This window comes from Notolepis coatsorum (genome assembly GCF_963971535.1).
Source record: "Notolepis coatsorum genome assembly, chromosome: 10".
Lineage (NCBI taxonomy): Eukaryota > Metazoa > Chordata > Actinopteri > Aulopiformes > Paralepididae > Notolepis > Notolepis coatsorum.
The window spans coordinates 89916343-89942115 of NC_140174.1; the positions used below are offsets into that span (position 1 = coordinate 89916343).

The 25773-nt window shown below is 41.1% G+C and overlaps 1 protein-coding gene across 4 annotated transcripts in view; it reads right to left on the minus strand.

Moving 5' to 3' along the window:
- kntc1 (kinetochore associated 1) overlaps positions 1 to 25773 on the minus strand; it is a 193764-nt gene that overhangs the window by 143040 nt on the left and 24951 nt on the right. For all 4 annotated transcript variants that reach the window (XM_084323934.1, XM_084323935.1, XM_084323933.1 and 1 more), the window contains 16 exons: positions 21123 to 21221; positions 20965 to 21008; positions 20809 to 20871; positions 20637 to 20712; positions 20087 to 20212; positions 15466 to 15632; positions 11625 to 11736; positions 10677 to 10820; positions 10506 to 10562; positions 10035 to 10106; positions 9279 to 9398; positions 6990 to 7133; positions 2110 to 2205; positions 1485 to 1588; positions 1111 to 1213; positions 438 to 572 (listed from right to left, as the gene is read on the minus strand). In XM_084323934.1, the coding sequence (XP_084180060.1) occupies positions 438 to 572; positions 1111 to 1213; positions 1485 to 1588; positions 2110 to 2205; positions 6990 to 7133; positions 9279 to 9398; positions 10035 to 10106; positions 10506 to 10562; positions 10677 to 10820; positions 11625 to 11736; positions 15466 to 15632; positions 20087 to 20212; positions 20637 to 20712; positions 20809 to 20871; positions 20965 to 21008; positions 21123 to 21221 (1662 nt within the window). The remainder of the gene's footprint in view (positions 1 to 437; positions 573 to 1110; positions 1214 to 1484; positions 1589 to 2109; positions 2206 to 6989; positions 7134 to 9278; positions 9399 to 10034; positions 10107 to 10505; positions 10563 to 10676; positions 10821 to 11624; positions 11737 to 15465; positions 15633 to 20086; positions 20213 to 20636; positions 20713 to 20808; positions 20872 to 20964; positions 21009 to 21122; positions 21222 to 25773) is intronic.

Below are 25773 nucleotides of genomic sequence, written 5' to 3' on the forward strand. Positions count from 1 at the left end.
AGTACCACCAAGTACCACTAGTGGTACGCGTACCACAGTTTGAGAACCACTGCGGTAGAGAGAGAGAGAGAGAGAGAGAGAAAGAATGGGAGACAGAGCAGGGGAAGACAAAAGGCGCCCCCCTTTTTACATATCTGTAGATACTATATCTGTACATATATCCCTTACCTACTCTTACTGGTTACACTGTTGGCCAGTATGACTTTACTACCATAGTGTATTTATACCTGTATCACTGTACATATTAATACTACAACTCTGTACATGCATCTGGTTTGAGCACCACTCAGTAGTACTAATGTATATATGTTATACCCAGTTTAATCACCTGTAATTACTATTGCACTTTACTGTTACATTTGCACACATTTTTCATTGTATAGTACCTGTGCTCTATGATGACAATGAGGGTTGAAAGGTTAAGTGGACAACTGTACCTTTTCTTGATGTATTAGACCCATGAGATGCAAATAATGTATCTCGGAGGTTGGAAGTTTGTACGCCTCTGCTAACTTCAGGGCGTCGTCCAAGGAGGAGGGCAGGTCTTGCTTCAGGATGTATCTAATGACAATCTAGGGGTAAAAACAAACAAGTCAGTATCCATATGTAGATATAGGCATACTATACATGTACAGTAGATATAGGCATACTATACATGTAGATATAGGTATACTATACATATCGTCGCTGGTGGAAGAAAACCTTGTAACTCTATTTCTTTTTTATAAATCAACTCAGTAGATCATCCTCCATTATGTGTGTGTGGTTTTACAAAGTTTAAACAATGGGAAAGCATTAAACCGATCATCTATCTAAACCTCGTAACTCTATTCGCCCTCAAATCTGTGTTCGTTTTTTTTCATCTCCAGAAAAGATTAAATGTAGATACAGGTATACTATACATGTGTAGATATAGGCATACTATACATGTAGATATAGGTATACTATACATCTAGATATAGGTATACTATACATGTACCGGGTAGGTATACTATACATATGTAGATATAGGTATACGATACATATGTAGATATAGTACTATACATATAGATATGGGTATACATACCGTATGTAGATATGGGTATACTATACATTGTGCAATGTTCTTACCATGATCTCGGAGTTGTTGGAATAGGTAAAGTTGCGTATCCCATAGCTTCTGCACAGTGTTCTAATCTCCATAAGATGGTAGCTCTCCTTAAGAAGCTCTTGTCTGGAGAGGGTTCCATTTGGGTGTAAAAAAGAAAAAAGTAGACAATCAAGGATGAACATTCTCTAACGGTATCCAATTGTTGTATTACATTCAATGTATTGCTTCTAGTTTTCTTCCTTCTCCCTCTTGGTCCATTTCATTAGCTGTCTCTACATCATTGTAAATGAGGGCAATGATCTTATTGAAAATAAAAGGTTGCATGAACAAATTAAAACCTCTATTATTATAATGAATGAGCACCTGACTTGATATAAAGTCATAGGCTACATACTTGGGTCCTTTCATCTCCAGATACTTGTGAACCAGCCTCTCCACCACCACACTCCACGGCACCACAGCCTTCTGCATGATCTCCAGCACGGCATCCACCATCAACTGGACAAAACGCACAAGTATCACAAACAACTTTTGAGACAAACATTTTATTATAATAATTTTTTTAATCAGACATTTACTATCTTATTGTAGTGTTTAGTAATATACCATTAATATGCCTTTTGGACACCGTGAGTAGTGGTTCTCAAACCTTTTCATGTCAAGGAGCCCCAAATTGATACGCCAAGAACTCCCATTTCATAAGATAGTCTCAGGCAACCCCATTGGAGATATTTGCCATTATATACTATATGATTTAATGCAGAATTCCATAACTGTTTATACTGTAGGTGGAGAGATAAGAGCATTCTTATACACTCCCTCGTTGTACTAACTTCCAGTGAACTTTCCTTCTATATCTCTAGTGAAATCAACTATTCCCCATTTTGCTGATGACCCACCCGGACCCCCTCAAGGACCCCTGGACCTCACTGTGAGAACCGCTGACCTGTAGGATTATCCCACTTGAAACCTGGCTCAACAGACTGCACAGGGCCCCGGGGGACCTCTGAGTTACTCACGTCAGTGTCAGCCATGCAGTCCAACACAGACAACGCTTTAGCCTCCCATTCCGTGAACAGCGTGGTGGTGTGGGAGCTGTAGCGCTCCAGCAGATCCTAGATCAGGTGGAGAGATGGACGTTAGCAGTCGTCACTGTGGTACAACTGTTAAATTATGTGCTTATTTCACTAAATGTTACTTTTGAGTCTTTTATTTAACCAAGCAGGTCAATTAACCCTTTCTCTGCCACGCTTATATCCATCAATGTTTGATCACTGCCAGCTCTATTTGTCTATGGAGATGTTCACCTACTTTGCAGGGCTATAACTTTTTAAATTGTATTGCTAAATTGACATTACTATGGACCATTCAACATCGATTAGCTATTGTTCAGGGTGTAGGAACGTTTTACTTTTTCATTCACACATTCATATAAAAATACTGTCTAGAGTATAAATATGTTTTTATCGTTTTCTGCAGTAATTCCTAGAACGTGAGATATAGCCATTTATGCATATATTACATCATCAAATGCAGTTTGCTAGCGATTGACGTCAGATTAAAAATTTCAATTGTACAAAGTCATCTGATGTTGACCGGAGGGGGGGGGGGTCGTTTATAATGCAATGACCGACGTTAAATGAATCATGTAGTATGGGTGATATATTGATCATAGCAGTTTGTATGGATAATAATAATCAAAAACGCTGAAACTCACCCCAGTCTCCTCTTACCGTTGGGTGATGAGCGTGGAGCAAAAAGTTCACTATTATGGGATGTTGATCTAGATCAGGGGTTCCCAAACTTTTCAGGCCGGGACCCAGAAAATAAGGCGTCAAATGTTAAATGTTGCCAGGCGACCGATTTCTTAAGCCAAATATCACTTCAATCCTATTAAGTTAGTTCAAGTTAGTTATTCATTTATATGTGCTATTTATGAGAGGGCTAACTTGTTGCAAAATAATAATGATAATAATAATAGCCTCATTCAAATACTATTGTTGCTTCGGTTGTTTTCAGCGTTTTATGTGCATAATCTGTTATTTAGTTTGAAATGTTCGTTGAAATAAGTAGATTTTTCGTTTTTGTTTATTTATTAAGTTAATATAAAACCATATAGTCACATTTTAGAATGTGTAAATGCATGCTTTTAATGTTTTTTAAGTGGCAAGTGACTTTTTTTTGTTATTGCAGTCGCTCCCCTTCCGTCTGCTTTGGGGAGGTGGTTGAAACGCGCAAACTTCACACGCACTAATAAGCATTGGAGGCTATTAACAGTTTCACTATTAACAAGTTTCACCTGAAGAAGCCAAACGCCGAAACATTGGTGACAATAAACAGCAAAGAGGAGATAAATGAGTGTGCAACTTTCTTTATCGTTTTCAGTACGTTCTGTCAGTCTGCACCTCCGGTTTTGGGTGTGCTCCACCTTGTGCTATTAACATGCACAATAACTACACACAATAACAAAAACAACACAATAACCAAACAACCATGAAATGAATATAGGCCCTACATATAGATTCTATGATTATGAAAAACGTGTAGGCCTATGTACTTCAGAAAATGTTTGCTATATATAAAGAGATTATTATCACTCGTAGACTGCAGACTGATTGTCACAGATTCAATATTATTTTATCATTCATCATGCTGCATATTTATTGCGTGGCCATGGGCTGTCTCTAACAAAGTGTGATGCCATGCTGTCACGCAGTCTGTCAAACCTCCTCTCCTGTGGTGCGTTTATGGACGCCTGCCACCTGTGCATGTTCCCTCCAGTACAGTGCACACAAGCATATCCTCCTCCAGCTTCCCATCAAATTTGTACCTCACAAATACAAGCAACTGGGCACAGTTCTAGATATCTGTCGATTCGTGGTAGTTGCAAAGCATATTTGCCTTGCTTCACTCTGTCAATAAGCTGACACTTGATGTCCTGGGCCATATCTGTGATGCGCCGGGCAATTGTGGCGTTCGAGAGCGGCACTGATTTAATTTCACAAGCCAGTTTATCCCCATGCATATTCCGACTCAAAGCTATAGCAGCGGGTTTGAGAAGTTTCCCCGATTGTGTGTGGCTTTTTTGCCCGAGCAATTAAATATGCCACCTCATATGAGGCCTTTTGCGCTTTCGCATGGACTGATGTTTGTGTATATATCACCTTTTTTTGGCCTAGCAACCCTCGCTCTTTTTGGCGAAAAAAATCAACGTGTTTCTCAGCGAGGGAGGGGTGCTTTGTTTTTAAATGCCGTATCATTTTGCAAGGCTTTAAGCTTTCATTTGCAAGGACGTCGGCACACACGACACATTGAGGAAGTTGCACCTCGTTCACAACATTACATATGAATCCATATTGGATATATTCCTCACGATATTTTCGACTATAGTCTATAGGTAGGCTGCCGCTGGTCCAACTTTGGGTGGGTGCTTCTTTGTGTCGCACGCGGCCCTGGTCCCACATCATCCACATGGCTACTTTGACTATCACCTCCTCCCAATCCCGTGTCAGTTGATGGCCTTTCTGGCGGTGGAACTGCTTCTCGACTCTCCTCCGCTGGCTTCTCTGCTTCTCTGCTTTTGGCCGCTATTAATCAACGTTTCATTTTGAATTTGAGCTAGCTAGCAACAAGTATACATTTGCCAATCTCCGACCGAAATTCAAATAACCACAGTGTGTGTCGCTAGTGTCTCGCCGTACCTCAAGTCAAGTCAAGAGTTTTATTTGTCACGGCATACGAGTATACAATGAAATGCGGGTGGTCTTGCCCGCAACGATTGTGCATAATACAATAGTAATAATATATAATAGAATCCAATAATACCTGTCACGTGCATTATGTATACGGACCATGGAAATTCATAGGCTGAATATTATTTATTATCATTTATTAGCATTTCTTTTTACCAGTAATGTATTTAAAAAAAAAATAAAGATTACTTTTATATATATTTTTTTTGAAAATTCTGGAACATTCTGGAAATCATCTCGCGGCCCTCCCGTGGCTGCTTGCGGCCCACCTTTGGGTCGCGACCCCGACTTTGGGAACCACTGATCTAGCTTAACCATTTCCGGGTTGTATAATAATATATACGTCCAAATAACGTTGTTTATTGAGTTATGGCAACCGATCGATTATCCAGTGTGTCAAGATGGAGTCCCGGGAGCGATCGCGAGTGGCGGACGGAATAGGGGGGACACCAAGCACTTCCGGCCCCACTTACCCACTTCCGGTTTGGCAATCGGCCACCAGGTGGCGATATTGAACCGTTGGAGAGTTGAGTGGAGATCCCCGGCACCAGTCAAGGATCCGTCGGTGAAATATGATTACCATGACAGATTTTTGAAATATTGATCTCAAAGACGCTGTAAAACATCATTGGCAGATTACGCATGGTGAGGAATGACGTCTTAACACGTCATTGGCGATTAAAGGGTTAAGAACAAATTCTTATTTTTAATGGCGGCCTGGCGAGAGGACAAGAGGTTAGGGCTGGGCGATATAACGATAAATATCGCGATATATTTTAATAATCGATATCGAATATCGAAATAAAAAAAAAATCGAAAAATCGTTTTCAGACTCGTCTTTCTTGCAACTTAAAGTAATGGCTTTGCTTGTCCAAATGACAATACTGACCAAATTGAGATTTATTTCTCTCTTGTCCATTTATTTTGTTTGCTTATAATTTAAAATACAGTTTGAAACCGTCTGTACACAGTATAGGCTATGTGTGCTAGCAGAACTAGACTCCAGTCACGAGTCACGGTGCACATGTGCGGTGGTTTGTCCACCAAAAAAGCGCCAAAAGATAGAAAATAAACTAGCAGAGCCAGAACTGTTCAACTCCCCTGGAGCCACAGCCAGCAGAGAAGCCGGTTTACTTTCGCTTTTAAACCAGCTGCCGCCTGAGAACTGGAGTGTGAGGGGATGTAACACTAAAGATGGCGGCAATGACAAAGAATTGCTGCAAAATAAACATACATATGTTGTTAAAACAAACAAAAAAAATTATACTTATAACAATTCGATAATTATCGATATCGAGAAATATGATAACATTATCATATCGTTATCGCGATATGATTTTTTTCCATATCGCCCAGCCCTACAAGAGGTCTCTCAAATTTTTTTATTAAATACAAAAGAGACAGATGGTACATCCATCACAGAGGTAAGGGAAATAATTAAAACACAAATCAATCAAACAAACAAATAAAATTACATACATGAAGCAGAACAGTCAAATTACAGTTAAAAGGCTGGGTCTGCGTGGTTCTCATTCCAAACAATAAAATATCTTACTGATATGGCCTTTAAATTGGAGAAGGCTAAACAATGTTTGTTAAGGTGCTGTAAGTGATATTTCTGTTCTACATGTTACTGTAAAATAAGTGTTAAGTAACTCTACATTCCGACAGCCATGACTGATACAGAGTGTCTGGTCAGTAACATGGGTCTTCCAGTCCCTCCGCTCTGCAGTAAACAGAAAATAAATTTTCTGGTATCCCTTCCCACTTTATCCAATCAAAAATTGTCTGACAAATACAAAATAAAAACAAGTTTTAAGCAAATATGTGCTTGAAACATGTAAATAATCTACCAGTGCAGTTAGCAAATTTGGCTTGGTAAGATTTCTTTCTAAGTAAAAGTATCTAGGGTTCTCTCCACTGATTGGACAAAGTAAAAAATAAATGTTCCGTTTATTGCAGAGAGGAGGGACTGGGAGACCCATATTACTGACCAAACCATATCAGTGATGGCTGTCAGAATGTAGCTATTCAACACATTATTTGAACAAAAACAATCCACTTACAACATCTTTAATAAACAATCATGGCTGTAAAATAATATTTGCATAGTTTTCAGTGGGTCTGTGGTCATAACGCTTCCATACCTTGATATATTGCAAGAGCAGCTCATCTACAGGTATGCGATGTTCCAGGCAATATGGCCGGATGCTGCGGTCCACAGCGGCGGAGAGCAGCTCTGGAGCCGGCACCTTGTCCAGCAGGAAGAAGGCCACGCTCTGGATGGTTCCCTGTCACAGACATGGAGGGTCGACCAGTCATTATAGGAAGAACAATGCAGCATAATGAAAATGTTACAATTTATAGTAGAGGAACATAGAAACATCTGGGAGATAATTATTTGTACTTTTCAAATTGGCTCATAAATAACTTTTATTTTTGAATTTTTTATAAATTGTATTGAAATTAGAGGTGGGCATAGATTTTTTTTTATTATCTAGATTAATCTATCTGCAATCCTGGAGTTAATCTAGATTAAAATGGCTCATTTGAAGTCTGTCGAAGGCATTCAAAATATGTGTGTTCTACCTAGGGATGGGTATCGTTAGGATTTTATCGATACTACTACTCTTATCGATACTGCTTAACGGTTCGGTACTTTATCGACATCGCTTTATTATTTATAAATAAATATAATTTCTTCAGCAACAGCAGCAGCAATGTCCTTTTATATAACTTTATAAATAAATATAATAAATAAATATAATTTCTTCAGCAACAATGTTTTAAATGTGTCTGAATTATAGACTTTTTATAATAAACAACAAATGTAAGATAAAAAAAAAAAAATATATACACTGAATGATTAGTTGTTACCTAAAGCCCTCGGACTCCACTGTAGCGAAGGGGTGCAGGCCTTTGACAACAAACTGGGTCACAGCCCTGTGACACTAGTCTCCCCCCCCCCCCCCCTACCTCTGTCATGCTTCCTAGCTGCTAGGGTGAAAAATTTGGCTGGGACGCCTGTATTCGGTGGTGGAGGGAGAGGGAGGAGGCGTGGGCTGTCATCTTTCAAATATATTTGTAGCCAAACAATTATATTTTATTTATTAGCCTATTCGTAATAATTCGTTATTAGCCTAGCTAACTCCGTATTATCTTGGCTTACCTGCAGTGGACGTGCATGGAGATGGAACACTGCGAGCAAAGCAGTCGAAAATGGCGCATTTCTCCAGACTAATGTTGTGTTTTGACAACAGATGTTTTGACAAATTGCTTGTATTGCCACCCATACTTGCAAATGTTTTATTACACTTGTGGCAACGTGCGTTGTCGGCATCGACTTTCGTAAAGTGTACCCAGACTTTCGTTTTGTTCTCTCCGCCATGATAATAATAATGAGCGCAGAGCTCGGTCTGTGTCCTCAGCGCTTCAACACTGAGCCACAGATAGGCCCCGCCCTTAAGTACCCGTATGTGTATGTGTGAGTGAGTGAGCGGCTCGCTTCTCGTGCAGACAGAGAGGAGAGGAGACCCAAGTTTGAGAAATAGATTAACGGCGTCAATTGTATTATCGCGCGATAACAGTCCGGCGTTAACGCAGCACGTTAACCCCATTAACGGCCCAGCTCTAATTGAAATATGTTTTTTTTGTTTTCACTTTTTCTCCTCCTATTTTCTGTATTTTCCTCCCATCCAAATTTAGTCGTTATGCCAATTCCCCCCTCCCCTTCCTGGTCGTTGCGTGCATGTGCCCCCCACTGGTCGGTCTAGGGAGCCCTGAAGTCTATCACATGCTTCCTCCGATACATAGGAGACAGCCAGCAGCCTCTTTTCACCTGGCAGCGAGGACTCTCATTGGTGAAGTGGAACGCGTGGGAGGTCACACTACCTTCACCATTTCCCTCCCTCGCTGTGCAGGCGCCCTGACCGACCTGTAGGAGTCGCTGTTTACAACCACCAGATTACCACCCACCGGCTTCCCTCCCGCTGACACTGCCAATTGTGCCAGTATGACGACCGGCCAAGCCGGAGGGACCGCTGACAGCCGGATTCGATACCAGTGTCTCTGCGGTGGTAGACAGACGCTTAGTCCGCTGTGCTACCCGGCCGCATATTGAAATATATGTTATGAATACAATTATTATTATTTTTTCAAATGTAGTGTTACAAACTAATTATATTTAGTGAAACTATGGCAGGTTCACCCCCTTTACACAGCCTCCTGGATGCTCTACTAAAATAATCTGACATATAGTCAGATTATCTTAGTTAATTGGTATGGCATTCACTCTCAGAACACATTTTCTTCTATGCAAGATATTTGAAAGAATCAGACACTAAGAGACCTGCCAGTCACATGTGTTCCCTTGACAACCAGGTTGAAGCATATAGCTACAGCATGATCAGACAGACATGACCACATACAACACACACCTTCTCAAAGACTGAAAGTGAGAGTCTGCAGTTGTATTTCATATGGAGGTCCAACAACCGGCGGAGGTTTGAGGCCAGAGACTTGAGGCTCTCCACTTCCTCTGCGCCGTAGGTCTCCTCCTGGAACAAAGACATGGAACAGTAACCACTCTGCTCACATGCTCTGGTATCATGTACGACAGCTACAGCACTGCTACACAGTATACACCTAGTATCATGTACTACAGCTACATCGCTGCTATACACCTAGTATCATGTACGACAGCTACAGCACTGCTATACACCTAGTATCATGTACTACAGCACTGCTATACACCTAGTAAAATGTACGACAGCTACAGCACAGCACTGATATATACCTAGTGAATGTATAATTACAGTAACCTTTCATCCAAGCAGCAAACATATGATTTTAGATGTCCCTCACTCCTAAAGCTTTCTTCTGAAGAACTTTCAACGGCCACTAAACGTTTAATAATACCTCATGCACGGTAAGGGCACTAGGACCCTCCAGGCACTGGAATTATCCAAAAAGGTTTAATCAAGTTGGAATGAAGTGCAGTAGGCCAAATAATTCCATTACGTGTAGCCTGAAGCACAGATTTCATACATTCTTTGTCATGAAGAAAAGGTCTTTGACATAATGAAACATTTTTCATCAGTTTTCATTGACGAAATTAACACTGAGCTAAGCTTACTGAATGCATCCACATAAATAAGGATGGCAAATCACTGAGCTACTGTCCAGTAGCTTACCGAATGTATCCACATCCATAAGGATGGCAGTCCGAGCTCTGCCAAATCCAGTCCGTTCCGGGGCCAGTCACCCTGCGAAGATGGTAAAGTGGAAGTGCTGAGCGATTCACCAACCACAATTGACCTATCTCAAGCCCCACCCTCTGACATTCCAGGTTTCGTTGGCGATAACAAATCACTAGGCATACCAGTGAGCTAATTACTAATTACTGTGTCATGTTAGCTAAGTTAGCCTCATTGGCTAATGATGACAGAGTGACACAGTTGTCAAAAGTATGCATAACATAGGAGACAGAAATAAGAACTGACATATAATCTGCTAAAAATTATTAGAGGAAGTGACTTTCATCAAGTGGGACTTTAAGAATAAAAAGTCTCCAAAAACCAGCAACATTTGTCAAAAACACTGAATACAGCTGTGCAACGCATGACCACTTTTAAATGTAGTACTTCAGATTAAGATTATTTTACCTTTTCCGTTAACTCCAGATTCCTTGCCCTCCGCTCAAGCCATCGCGCTAAGATTGTCTGTCAACACATATATAACAATATATAACTTTTACCACTTCCCATAGTATAGTAAACTGAACCATGTAACCATGACGATGACCATTGACCGTCGACACTGAAGGGACATCTCACCTGTCCATTGGGCAGCAGCCTCCTTACAAAGGGAACGATGACCGTCCTAAACCAAGGACAGAGCTCCTGGGACGGAAGGTCAACTGGGACGGCACCGAGCACAGCCTCAAGGGCTGCCTCGTCGAACCTGCCTGCGATCTCTCCCTGTAACAACGCAAGCGTTACAAATAAAACCAGACATATTTCCTAAACTACTTTTGGTATTTTTGGTGATCTATGCAAGTGCTGTTGCATAAATACTCTATATTCATGATAATTAATTGATTTCTTAATTTCATGTATACAAAGTAATAGATAAATAATGTGATGCAAAAATAATTTGATATGAAGCTAAAATATAAATAGGTGATTTGATGTACAGTACATTCATTAGTCAACCACTAACAGCAATAAGGCACAAAAAAAGTGTTACATTTAAGAGCGGAAATGACAGAACTGGGTCTCTCTCTAATGGACTTCAGGTGAGCAGGTGTCTCACGCTGCTCCACAAGATTTTATATAAAAGTAGCCATTTTTGACATCTGACAGTCAAAATAACTTTCCATGGACTCATAAGAACCTCTTTTCATGACAAGCGGCCAACAAGGTCTTTTATTTCATTTGAGAAATGCATTTTGTTTCATGCGCACGCTAAGCTCCATTGTATTTCATTTGTTCCAGGGTATAATCCACAGTATAATTTCAGTATTTCATTGATTATGTTAGCTCAATGGGAACATGTCTAAGAATGACTACTCTGATCATGGGTGTCACACTGTTATATCACCCCACCAACTTCAGACACATAAGAGAGTAATGGAATTCTCTATAAAATCATATCTAACAACCAACGTCTCAGATGAGAGTCCCTTGGACATAATCTTATCAAAATGAGGTCTGCAGCCTCATGTGTATCAATTTGGGGGTCGCTTGACATGAAAAAGGGGTTGAGAAGAACCACTGTGTTACCTGGTGTCTGAGCCACAGCAGCTGAGCTCCCCTCAGGTTCCCTTCTTGTATCTGGCTCAGGATGTCTCCCACAGTGTCTGTGCTGTTCAGGAACTCTATCCAGGCGATGCCACTGAGAGAAACCAAACGAGAGACATCAATGCCACGGAGGGAAACCAAACCAGAGACATCAATGCCACTGAGAGAAACCAAACGAGAGACATCAATGCCACGGAGGGAAACCAAACAAGACACATCAATGCCACTGAGAGATACCAAACGAGACATCAATGCCACCGAGAGATACCAAACGAGACATCAATGCCACCAAGAGAAACCAAACGAGACATCAATGCCACTGAGATAAATCAAACGAGAGACATCAATGCCACGGAGGGAAACCAAACGAGAGACATCAATGCCACTGAGATAAATCAAACAAGAGACATCAATGCCACTGAGATAAATCAAACGAGAGACATCAATGCCACGGAGGGAAACCAAACAAGAGCCATCAATGCCACGGAGGGAAACCAAACAAGACAAGAGACATCAATGCCACGGAGGGAAACCAAACGAGAGACATCAATGCCACGGAGGGAAACCAAACAAGAGACATCAATGCCATGGAAGGAAACTAAACGAGAGACATCAATGCCACTGAGGGAAACTAGGGGTGCACGATATTGATTTTTTGACCCCGATATCGATACAGATAACTTTGTGCTCCTCAAGGTCGATACCGATACTATATATATATTTATTGTATTATATTATAAAAAATGTGTTTAATGTATATTCCTGTAGTTTTGACCTAATGTGTTTAATGTATATTCCTGTAGTTTTGACCTAACCAGATTTATCATGACATGAGCGTTACTACTATGAACAAAACAAAGCCAAGAGAACAGTTTTGACTCTTCAAATAAAGTGACTATATTTATTTTTCCAAATAAATATAATTTGAGTCAATCCGTCAATGTCATTAACAATGTGTTTCCCTGAACAATGAGTGAACTAAAAACCAACAGGTATTGTGCTTTGTCAGCAGATAAAACATTTGACGCTATAGGAGAGGAGACTGTCGTGGTCTTGGTCCATGAAACAACTATTACTTGGCATTTATAGGACAGCACGCCTCAAAAAGAATTAAATAAACCAAACAAACATCACAGGTCCATATGTCCGTGGTGAAACTTACGTGCTGTGATTGCTGCGTGATTTTTTTCCGTAGCCTATGTGTGCGAATACCCTCTCTGATTGGTTTAGCGCCGAAGGGTCTCTTCCGCCTTGTACATATATATTCTCTGCTTCAAAGTGGTTATGCTTTGGCCCTCTTTCGAAGTGAGTTATGCTTAGAGTTAGGGTTAGGGTTAAGGTTAGGCGGAAGAGACCCTTCGGCGCTAAACCAATCAGAGAGGGTCTTCGCTGTATGCGGCTAGCCAATCAGAGAGCGTCTTCGCACACATAGGCTACGGAAACAAAATCAAGCACGATTGCTGGCTGCTTTGTCACGTGTCTGGTGCGCCCAGCAATCACAGCGCTCCTACTGTAAAATGCGGAAGCAGCCATTTTAGCGAAGGCTAGCTCAGTGTTTTTTTTACTAGTTTATAAAAATGATTTAAAATGTTTATTAGCAACGCTGAGCTTTCAAACCCCGCCGCGTGTGTGTGAAACCCTAATGGAACGCTGGGTACCTTTGAAATTTATATCTGATATATTTTGGACTCACTGCTAGCTTTTAAGCAGTGCTTGGTGGTGCAAATTAACCTGGCTACTACGGAGCAATAAGTGACTGCGTATAGAGCTGCCGCGATAACCGCATTACCGCGGTATCGCTGTTGCATCATGCTCACCGCAGAGTTAGGCTGAATACCGCGTCACCGCTGTTTTTTATCATAATAATAAAGTTGGCTTGCGGCTTGCGGCTCTGCAGATATACCCTACTCGGTTCCAAGCGACCCTATTGGGTAGAAGTGGTACCAGAAAAGTCATGTGAAACATTGCAGACCACTGACTGGTCAGAAGAGAGACGCGTCACACTTTGTAGCCTCTGAACGAAAACAGAACGCCGGCGCCGCCATCTTTACTGCCTCGCTAAGGATGCATTTCATTCAGGATTTGTTTGCGACAGAACCAATTGCAATAAACAAAAAAGAATGGATTCACTGTGTATTCTGCCTTATTTATTGATGAAACAAAACCGACATCAACCCAATTTACCACCGAGCGGAGAGTTTAGTGTCACAACAAGATCGCTGATGTGTTAAGTTTGTTGTTGTTATTAGCCTAATACTACCGCCAGCCGATATACACGAGAGGTAACGTTAAACCCGGGTTTGCTTGGTAGAATACACAATGAGAGGTAACGTTAGCTTTGGCAGAATAGACGCAACGAGAGTCTGGTTAATGTTGTTATTGATTGATTGATTGAAACTGTGTTAAACTCTGGCTTGCTGCAAGCCCTCGGACATCTATGCCCACGGAGCTTTCAGTGTACACAAGCGAGCGGCAGCGGCCCCGCCTGCATCCCCACACGGACAAACGGAGTAGTACCTGGCTGCAGTGGAAAAGGAACGAAGTACCAGGTGCCTAAAGCGGGTCGAGTCGAGTAGGTAATATGCAGTGGAAAAGCGCCATTAGACTAGAGGCAGGCTATAAGAGTAGACTACTAAAAAAAAAAAAAATGCATTCAAACTTTTTTTTTTTTTGTGCGCACTGTGCGGTAATAACCGCGGCGGTAGGAAATATTTCGCAAATTCGTGCGGTAAGGAAAATATCAATACCGCGGCAGCTCTAACTGCGTATTCAACCAAGGGTTGCATCAGTCACGAAAGGGGCTAGATTTGAAGCAGCTTTAGCTCCTTGCGCGTCATCGTAGGCTTTTAACACCATCGTAGCGGTGGTGATGTTGCAGGTGACTTATTATGTTGGATGTGTTATAGCTTGTTGCCCTTTTCCCTCCTCGTGGAACTTCTGCATTGCATTCGTTACAAATAGCAAGCAAACTGTTTTCCTCTGAAACTTTGAAAAAGTCCCACACTACTGACGCCATGTTTGTTTACTCTCCGCGCTGCTTCTGAAAGTTACGCGACTACGTCACAGCCAGGCATGAGAAAGGGAGCGATTTGTAAAAAAGTCCCTCTTCCTAAACCACACGCCATCAGTCGTACCACAGTACTGGCAAAACGGGAGGAGCCTACAGTAAAAACAAACGCCCTTCATCCCAATCCACCCACACCGAATTTTTTTAACCAAAGAATATATTATCGGAGCCATCAATAATTTTATCGGGTTTATCGGGATGACGTCATAATTGCTGATATCGGCCCGATAATTATCGACCCGATAATTATCGTGCATCCCTATGGGAAACCAAACGAGAGACATCAATGCCACTGAGGGAAACCAAACGAGAGACATCAATGCCATGGAGGGAAACCAAACGAGACATCAATGCCACGGAGCCTGAGGGAAACCAAACGAGAGACATCAATGCCATGGAGGGAAACCAAACGAGACATCAATGCCACGGAGGGAAACCAAACAAGAGACATCAATGCCACTGAGGGAAACCAAACGAGAGACATCAATGCCACGGAGGGAAACCAAACGAGACATCAATGCCACGGAGGGAAACCAAACGAGAGACATCAATGCCATGGAGGGAAACCAAACGAGACATCAATGCCACGGAGGGAAACCAAACGAGAGACATCAATGCCACTGAGGGAAACCAAACGAGAGACATCAATGCCACGGAGGGAAACCAAACGATCAATGACGACATGAGCCTAATGATGAAATACAGATCCACACTACACAACAAATACAGGTTATAACGCTTTGTTGTTTAAATTACTTGAACTTATCCGGGTCATGAAGACTGCAGAAGGTTGCTAGTCTGGCCAGACCCTCCTGGATGTGAAGGGAGGGGTATCGGCTGGCGGCGTGGTTGAGCATCTTCTCCGCCGTCTCGAAGGTGGGCCACGGAGCCTTGAGGCAGTAATCCACCACATACTGCTCGTCCTGAGAGACGTATACAATACCTTTCTATCAGCCAAGTGTCAATCAACTTAACAATGTTATTAACCCTCTAAAGCATACATAGACAAAAGGTTCGCCTGGACAAGGTTATATTTTTTTTCCTATTTTGAGCTTATTCTTTGAGTCAGTATCAAGTAGGGGTGGGACGATATATCGATCTATTATCAATAATCAAATAGGATCGATGCAACGTAAAAAGATCGATTCATATTGCGATACTCTTATTTTGAAAATCCGGCGACGGCGACGTCATATCCGCCCCGCGCCCAGTATTGTGAAACTCTGTGTAGCTCTGTACAGCAGAGCAGCGCTAGGGAGCGTCTATTTTGCGACCCGATATAAGTCTGTGCAGTTTTTCCCCCGCAACGGGTCAAATGCATCTAACATGCTTTGCATCGTCGCCATTCTTTTATGCCCACGTCGTTATTAACGTTACATTAGCTGCTTAAGCTAAGAGAGAGAGAAACGGAGAGAGGAGAGGGAAAGGAGGAGGGGCGGGGGCATTCTGTCTGTGTGTGTGTGTGTGTGCGCGTGTGCGTTTGAAAATACCAGATGAAGTCAGGAGTATTATTATATTGATATTATTTACTGAGGATGGACAGATAATGTTGATATTTAAACATGAATACATAATAAATGTATTCATGATCATCATGCAACATAAAACAATTGTAGGAACGGTTTGGGAGAGGAAGGGGTTTTAGCTTGCGTGTTGTGAGTTCCAAAAATGTACTTAAAGTTTAAAGCTCAATATATAAAAACGTGGCACTGTACAGTGAACAGGAGGTCTATTTGTATTAAAAACAATAGATTGTTTTTAATTTAAATGTCTGGAAGAGCTCAAAAATAAAAACGTCAATTGATATTTCCGTAGCCTTTTTTTAGTTGATCTAAATGTGACTGATTGTGTTAAATGGGCACATAATATAGTCTCATATCGATCGCAGGCACCTGAATCTAATCGAATCGTATCGTGGCAGACTTTGTGATATCTGCAAATATCGTATCGTTGTCCAAAGAATCGATATTTTTGATTTGATTTGATTTGAAGTCTTTATTTCGAACATGCAATGAATACAACAAACAATAACAAAAAAGAAAAAAACAACTCAATCTGCATGTTCGAAAAGGAGTAGGAAGAAGTATACACTTATTTAATCCTACCCCTTTTCCACTACTCAAATGAGTGTACTATTTTAAACATAAAAAAGAAAAGAAAAAAAAAGAAAAAAAAAATATATATATATATATGCAAAACAAAAAACAAAAACTATATATGTATAAAATAAAATAAAATAGAAACAAAATAAAAATGTAAACACCTGTGAATATCAAGTCCCTTCTTCATCCCTGTACCTTGTGAACATAATTTCCTTATACATCAGTTTGAATTGTCTCATGTTTGGACATTGCTTTAACACCACATTAAGACTGTTCCACAGTTTCACTCCACATATTGAGATGCAGTGTTTTCTCATGGTAGTGCGTACGTTTAGCACCTTTAAATTGTGTTCTCCCCTCAGATTATAACCCCCCTCCCTATCAAAGAACAATTCTTGAATGTTTCTTGGAAGTGCATGACTTTTTGCTTTATACATTAATTGTGCCGTTTTAAATTCCACAAGATCATTTAACTTCAATGTCTTTGACTCCACGATATCGTATCGTATCGTGATGAAACTGGTGATTCCCACCCCTAGTATCAAGTGTTATACCGTTTATGATTCAGGGGAACTGTAGGAGCCAAATTCTAGGATGAAAATTGTATCTGTATTAGAGGCTGACATGTGAGTGGATTTTGACTCCCGCTCCTTCCCACTCCCACAGAAATAATCCCATCCCATCCCAATCCCAAGTGAGAGTTTCGAAGAAATCCCACTCCCACAGAGGACTGATCCCAATCATGTCCCAATCCCGAGCAAAACTTTTTATAGACTCCCACTCCCATCCCACTACCGTTGATAGTTTTGTAGCACAGGCCAAAATCTTGTAGCACAAGTATAAAACGTGTCATATTTGTAACAGTCACAAATGTGCCTATTGTTTTGTGTTATTTAGTTGCAGTGCCATGTTTGGCTGTCATTTTCATGCTGACAAGTTGACGTCACACAGCCAGACACGTTACGTGTAAGGAATTATGGGATTTGGTGTTGGATGTATGGACTCTACTAGGGGTGGGAATCACCAGTTTCATCACGATACGATACAATATCGATTCTTTGGACAACGATACGATATTTGCCGATATCACAAAGTCTGAGTCACGATACGATACGATGCAGGTGCAATCGATATGAGACGATATCATAAGCCCATTTAACACAATCAGTAACATTTAGATCAACTCAAAAAAGGTAACGAAAATATAATTTGAAAGAAATAAATTTAGCTCTTCCAGACATTTAAATGAAAAACAATCTATTGTTTTAATACAAATAGACCTGTTCACTGTAAAGTGCCACGTTTTGATATATTGAGCTTTAAACTTGAAATAACTTTTTGGAACTCACAAGACACAACCTAAAACCCCTCCCTACCTCCCTCTCCCAAACAGTTCCTAATTTCTTTTTATGTTGCATGATCATGTATACATTTATTATGTATTATATTTGTTATGTTTAAAAAATAAACATTATCTGGCCATCCTCAGTAAATACTATCAAACTCCTTTGACCTCACCTACTTAAAATCATTGACATAGAGAGGGACAGAGAGAGGCTGAGGCTCCCCCGCCCCCTCCCTTTCCTCACCGTTTTCTCTGTCTCTGAGCCGGGTTAGCTTAGTTTAGCCGGTAGCAGCTAACTACGGTAGTTAGTTTTGGTGAGGATGCAAAGCATGTAAGATTCATTGGAAGCGTTGCAGGGAAAAACAGGCAGGGACTTATTTCCTGGTCGCAAAATGCGCACTCTAACATAACATAGCACGCTGTTGTTGCTGTTGTTGGGCTGCCGGAGCTGCGCTTGGGAGGAAATGCCACAGGATTTTCAAAATAAGAGTATCGATATGAACCAAACGTTGTTAGCTGCCGGAGCCATAGATATTATGGCTGGAGCTGCGCTTGGGCGGAAATGAGACTTGCCACAGGATTTTCAAAATAAGAGTATCAATATGAACCGAATGCCTATCGCACGGGTGCTAGTGCAGTAAATTCATTCATCGCACAGACCGATTTTTTTCATAGCACGCTGTACAGCCCTGATGTCTGCCTTAGTTAAATATAAAACCACCAAACATTTACATTAGTGATGCACCGATGTATCACTCCCGTCCAAATCCCCTTGATTTTGTTGTCATAGTTCCCACTCCCTTCTGCTCCCGTTGACTTTTACTCCCGGTCCTGCCCAATCACGGGATGCAAAGTGAAATCGACTCCCATCCCATGGGAATCCCGAAAAGATGTCATCCTCTAATCTGTATTGCCCCATTAGGCATATTGTTTATTATGGTATTTGTTCTTTGAATTTATTAATAATGTCATAATGAATTCCAAGATGGAGACTTACCTGGTCTACTCCCCCTTTTCCCCCATGTTCCCACAGTCCTATAACATGGCAGGTAGTTTTGAGTTCAAGTAGGCCCAGGTAGAGCGGTACCATATCGTTTTTGAATGCACTTAATTGCCAGTTTACGTTCATTTACCAAACCCTTTTTTGTTTGTTTTATAGTTATAGGCAGCTATTGGGGCTGTTGTGATTGTAATTAGCTTTAAAATAAATCCTGTTTATTTTACAAAGTACATTGGATCTTTATCATCTTTTCTTTTGGACTGCAATTCGGAGCGTGTCGGACTACCAACACATTACCTGGAGCCTCAAGGCAACTTTGGTTCATAGGATTGCCTTTACAGGAACCTACCCTTTATTTCTGGTGCAGTGTAAAGTCACCATCATACATTGCCTTTGTGCGAGTATACAATATTTGACATAAAATGAATTTCATAGTTTACCAGAGAATTGTTGTTTTTTTCAACATGGAACGTTCTATTTAGGTGTTTTGAACAGCCATGTGAAATTTGGTGCAAATACACCTTTTCCTCAGTGAGTGACAGCAATCTATTTGGATATTGCCTTCATATTTGGACCAATATATATATTTTGTATTTAAAGAGTGTCTTCATCACAAATGGTTCCAAAGATATTTCATGCTTTGCTAAACATGTCTGTCACGTGGGCGCTCGGCTTTAGAGGGAATTAAAGTCACATTTCACTTGACAGGGTATTTTAAATGTGTATATATATTTATAGCAATACTTGTATGCTTAATATTTACAACAGTAAATGTAAATCATATTCTATACAGAAAGATATCCCTCCATATGCTGAACCTGTATGAACTTGTTTCCATGTGTAATTTAGTCTCCCCTAAACACAGTATTATCAAAGCGTGTCTTGCTGTCCCTTCACTCAGTGTTCCTTCACGACCATGATGCCACTCACCATGATCTTCATCAGGTTGGTCTTGGCCTCCTCCACCAGGTCCGCCCACACGTTCTGTCCATAGCCGCTCACTGAGGCAGAGGCCAGCTGCTCCAGCACAAAATCCAGCTTCACCTTGTAAACAAGCTGAACACAGGAGATGGGATTTTCAGCTGTGTGTAGTGGTCGACCGATAGGGGCTTTCCAATGATCGATGCCTATATCAATATTTAGAGGGGGGCTGATATAATGATTTATTTTTTCGCATCCAATATAAAGAATATCTTATTTTCTAGAGTAGATCTGCACTCTACATATTATTTAAATCAACAAATGTATCAAACAAAATAAATTGATTGATTCCAAGAAAATTATTATTTTCTTTATTTTCAATCGACACTTGCGGGATTGACACAAGGGGAAACGCTAACATTTTCTAAAGCACATTCTAAGGACATTTTGAAATAACCGATTTGAAAGTGAACTGATGACAACCCTGGTGTACCCGGCGTCAATGGTCAGATTAATGACAGATTAATGACCAATTCTCTTGCATGACAGAGACACCAACCTCTAAATCCAGGTCAAACGCTATGGCGAACTTCTCCGCTTCTTCAAACATGTGTTTGTAGAGAAGCCTGCTGAGCCTGGGAAGAGTTAACAGCTAAATTAGCTTAATTATTGACGACATATACAAGTACCGAATGCAACTAGTGCATAGATGTGTAAATAAAATGTGGTACCTGTTCTCAGGCAAAGCCTCTGTGAAGCACCTCACAACAACAGAAGATATGGATTCCTCTGGGCTAGTAAACGAGAAACATAGATATGAATTCAAATATTAACCGATCACCTTGTCAGGCAACTTTGACGCAACGGGTGATTTGAACAGATCCTACCTTTGAGAGTTCTCAGAAATCGCTTCAACCAGATAAATAGTGTCCTGAAATCAAAAGGCAAAAACAACAGTTGACTTCAATGACATGTTAAACAAAATGACTTGTTGGCATATAAACAGAGCTGGTATTACAGCAGTACGTTATTGTTGATGACCTACCATGCTTATTTTTGTCTGGACGAGACAGGAAGTGTGGGAGACGTCCAGGGAGTACAGAGCGGTCATGGAGGGTAGACAGCGCACCTGAAGGGTCCTCGTCTGAAGAAATAAAAAACACACAGAGTTAAAGACGTGTGAACAAATCTTTATTTAGAACAAACAAAAAATCAACAAGATTCGCTTTTCAGATAAGGAAAAGGAAAACAATCAACATATACTACTAAGACCAGTGTTGGGCAAGTTCCTTTTAAAAAGTAACTAGTTACAGTTACTAGTTACTTCTTCCAAAAAGTAACTAAATTACTTACTCAGTTACAAATTATAAAAGTAACTAGTTACTTCAGAAAGTAACTATTGCGTTACTTTCAATATATTTTTTTTTACATAAACAAATCTAAACTATTTTAATGTTGCTGTGGGACAAAGTGAGACTAGCCTCCAATCAAATGCCATGTATGTAGATATTATAATTACTATGTTTATATAGTGGATCATACAAATACAATAGATGTTTTGGAACTTTTGATATGTATTGCCCCTCAACAGGCCACAACTGGGCAACATTAAATTATGCTTGTTAAGCACTATACCAAAAATAAATAACAAATATATACTGATTGATTGAACATTTTAATTAACAGATTGCAGAATGGGTACAGCAGTACAGCTCAATACACACAATTGTTAAGGGGATGCAGATCAGAGAAAGACTTTTGTCTTGTTTACATCAGGGTCCCCCATTTTCAATTCATGACATACACAACATACAGATATAAGAATCTAATCGAATCATTCTAAACCAGGGGTCTCAAACTCAATTTACCTGGGGGCCGCTGGAGGTAGAGTCTGGGTGAGGCTGGGCCGCATCAAATATTCCACAAAAAAAGGGTTTAAAGTATTCAAAAAAAAAAGTACAACTGATCCAATCTTCTCACAAACTCACTAAAACCTCACAAACACCAGCAACTGAGCATTCTCAGTGGACTCATCCACAGCTTTGGAAATGCACTGTGCATTTTTTTTATTCTATCACAAAGCTGTTTAATCAAATCATCAGCCAGTTCTTGACCAGAACTCAGGCGAGAAGACTTGGTCTGGCAGCGCAAGAAGCGAGGGAGGTTTCCATTGCGACCAACAACAACATCAACAACTCGACCCGTGGCAACATCCACTGCGCGGACGGCAACTGTTCCCCAATGACGCCGCAGCAGACGAGCACACGTGAGGCAGAAACGAGAGGAGGTGAACCGAGGGTCGAAACCATGACGACCAACTCGACGCGGGATTTAAACATCTCGACGCCCGATAGCCGGCTAGCTAGCAGAGCTAACAACGTAAACATCCAGGAACGAGTCCTTTGTTGTTCCAGCACGGCGCGGGACCCGACCCCCCCCTCCCCCCTTCTTTGTTGTTCCAGCACGGAGCGGGACCCGACCCCCCCCTCCCCCCTTCCCACCCACAACAACAAAGCCCCCCAGCCCCACACAGAGGAACAGATCACAAACGAACAATACTTCGAACCTGCCAACATCAATGAAATAACCAACGCCAATGGACTGAACATTTTTCACATTAACATTAACAGCTTAAAAAACAAATTGGATGAAATCAAACAATTATTCATAAATGGTAAGGCAAACATACTGTGCTTCTCAGAAACTAAGCTTGACGATTCTGTAAAAGATCCAGAGATAGAGATTGAGAACTACTCAATAATCAGGAATGATAGGAACAAACATGGAGGTGGTGTCTGTATGTACATACACAAGGACACCAAATTCATCAACAGAAATGACCTGAATCATAAATCAATTGAAACTGTATGGGTGGAAATCCTATTCGAAAGGGCGAAATCCCTACTGGCCGCCAGATCATAGTGGCTTTTATGATACACTGGATGGGTGTTTAGCTGGAGTTGAGGATGTAGACAAAATTCTTATTGGAGACTGGAACACGGATATGCAACGAAAAGATGCACCCGTCTTCAAGTCATTCAGTAGGTTTTGTGATCTGCACGGCCTCAGCCAGCTAATCACCCAACCCACACGTGTATGTGAATCAACTCAGACTACCATTGACCTCATTCTGACCTCCGACAAGTCCAAGATCTCCAATAAAGGGGTTATAGCATGCGGGTTAAGTGATCATTATATGATATTCTGTACCCGCAAAAAACTAAAACAAAAGGCTGGCTGCCACAAAACAGTCACATCTAGAGACCTCAAAACCTACTCTAGCGAGGCCTTCAACCTTGAACTGGAGAGTCTGGACTGGTCAGATGAACTCAATGGTACACTGGTTGAAGAAACATGGCTTGGTTTCAAAACCAAATTCTCAACAATACTAAACGACATGGCCCCCCTAAGAACCACCAGGGTAAAAAATCGCGCTGAGCCGTGGATGCACTCCGAAATACTGGCCGCTATGAAAACCAGAGACAAAAAATGCTCCGAGTTTCGTAAAAGTCAGTCAAAGCTTACTAAAAGCACGAGCAGTGAACTCCAAGCCCACGTGACTGAACTCAAACTAGAAAGAAACAGACTAAGAAACGACGTAAACTCCATGATCAAAACTGCAAAAAAGAATTTCATCAATGACAAAACTGAGGAAAACAAAAACAAACCACGTGAACTTTGGAAATTACTCAATAATCAACTAGGATGCAGTAAAAAACTTAAAACCAGATTCTCAAACATAAACATAAAAACGGACAACACGCTCATCACAGACAAGCTGGATGTAGCCAATTACTTAAACATTTTCTTCACAAACATAGCCACAACACTGGTAAACAAACTACCCTCCCACTCAGGGCTTTATGGGGTAGAACACATAGTAGCTTACTACAAAAACCTAGGGGTCCGCAAGGACGACTTCAAGCTGGAAATGGTAACAACAGATGAGGTACTCAATAAACTGAGCGCCCTCCAACCTAACAAGGCCACTGGCCATGACAACATCCCCTCCAAATTCCTCAGAGACTCAGCAGCCGCCATCACCCCAATCATCACTAGGGATGGGAATTGATAGGATTTTATCGATACGATTCCATTATCGATTCTGCTTATCAATTCGATTCTTTATCGATTCCCTTATCGATACCTGATCAATTTATAATTTAAATAAATAAATTGGAAATGCAACAGAACTACATTTAGTCATTTAGCTGACGCTTTTATCCAAAGCGACTTACAAGTTCTGTACGACAAGTCATCAGGAAGAGCACAACTCTATCAGCTGAGCAACAATGTTCATCAAAGTGTTGAGTGCTACAGTGTAGGTTAGTTTATTAGGACAAGTGCATGACAGTACGGTTAGTTAGGGTTAGATATATTTTTTTTTATTCAGATAATGGTTGAAGAAGTGCGTCTTTAGTCGACGGTGAAAGATTGGACAGGTTTCGGCTGTCCTAACTGGGGTGGGTAGTTCATTCCACCATTGTGGGGCAAGGACTGAGAATAGGCGACTTCTCTTTGATGACCCTCCCGGAGCTCGGATAGGAGTAGGTCTGAGGCGGCCAGAAGATGCAGAGCGTCGGGGTCTAAGCTGGTTAGAATAACAACATGCAACTTGACATTTCTGATTGTCATTTATTGTTGAGCCCCCATGTCAGAAAAATACAAAAACTGTAAAAATTAACTATAGCCTACACTTAAATAAAATAATGTATTTGAGATTCTCTTAAAATGTATTTATTTTTTTTATTCTTAAACTAATTTAATCTATTGAATAACAGGTTGTTATTCCTCTGACTTCTGTCTCTCACTCACACTCTCTCTCACACACACACACAGAGAGAGAGAGAGAGAGAGCTCCCTCCCCGGGCCCCTGTCCTTTATGTATTGGCTTGTGTTGCTACACGGACACATTTGTATGTTGCACCACTGTACTTCCTGGCTTACAGACATGTAAACAAGCACCCACGTCTCTCATTATATGTGAACTAAAGAGTACAAGGTTTACACAACAGCCCCCACCTGCTGTTTTATTGTATTTGTACCTGTACTATCCGCTGTCAGCTGTTTATCTCTCTTTGTGAGCTTGATTAAATAGCGTTAGCTCACGTTAGCTCCGCGGCTAATTTTAGCTCACCCTGATCTAAATCAATGGCTGGGTTCTAAAGCATTCAAGTAGTTTTCACTGCACATAGAAGTAGCCAAACAGCGGGAGCATTTCGGGAGCATATTACCAAAACCCAGGCAATTTCGAGCCCTTAAGGAATCAAATAGAGTCTGCCATGGCTACATGCTAACATAACGTTATTGTGCAACTGTAGGCAGCGATAAGGGAATCGAAAGTCACAGGAGCCACACGGTTCCAGGCATCGGCCAATTAGGTTTTCGATTCCCATCCCTAATCATCACACACATAAACCTCTCCATAAAACAGGGACACGTCCCCAAGGACTTCAAAATTGCGAGGGTGACCCCTCTGCACAAAAAGGGCAGCAAATTAGACCCAGGCAACTACCGCCCTGTTTCTATTCTCACCTCCATCTCGAAAGTCATGGAAAAAATAGTCTACGAACAGGTCGAAAAGTACCTAGCGGAAAAAAATCTAATCTACGAATTCCAATCTGGCTTCAGAACATCCCACTCCACTGACACATGCCTTCTCTATTTGAATGACCACATCAAACAAGAGGTGGACG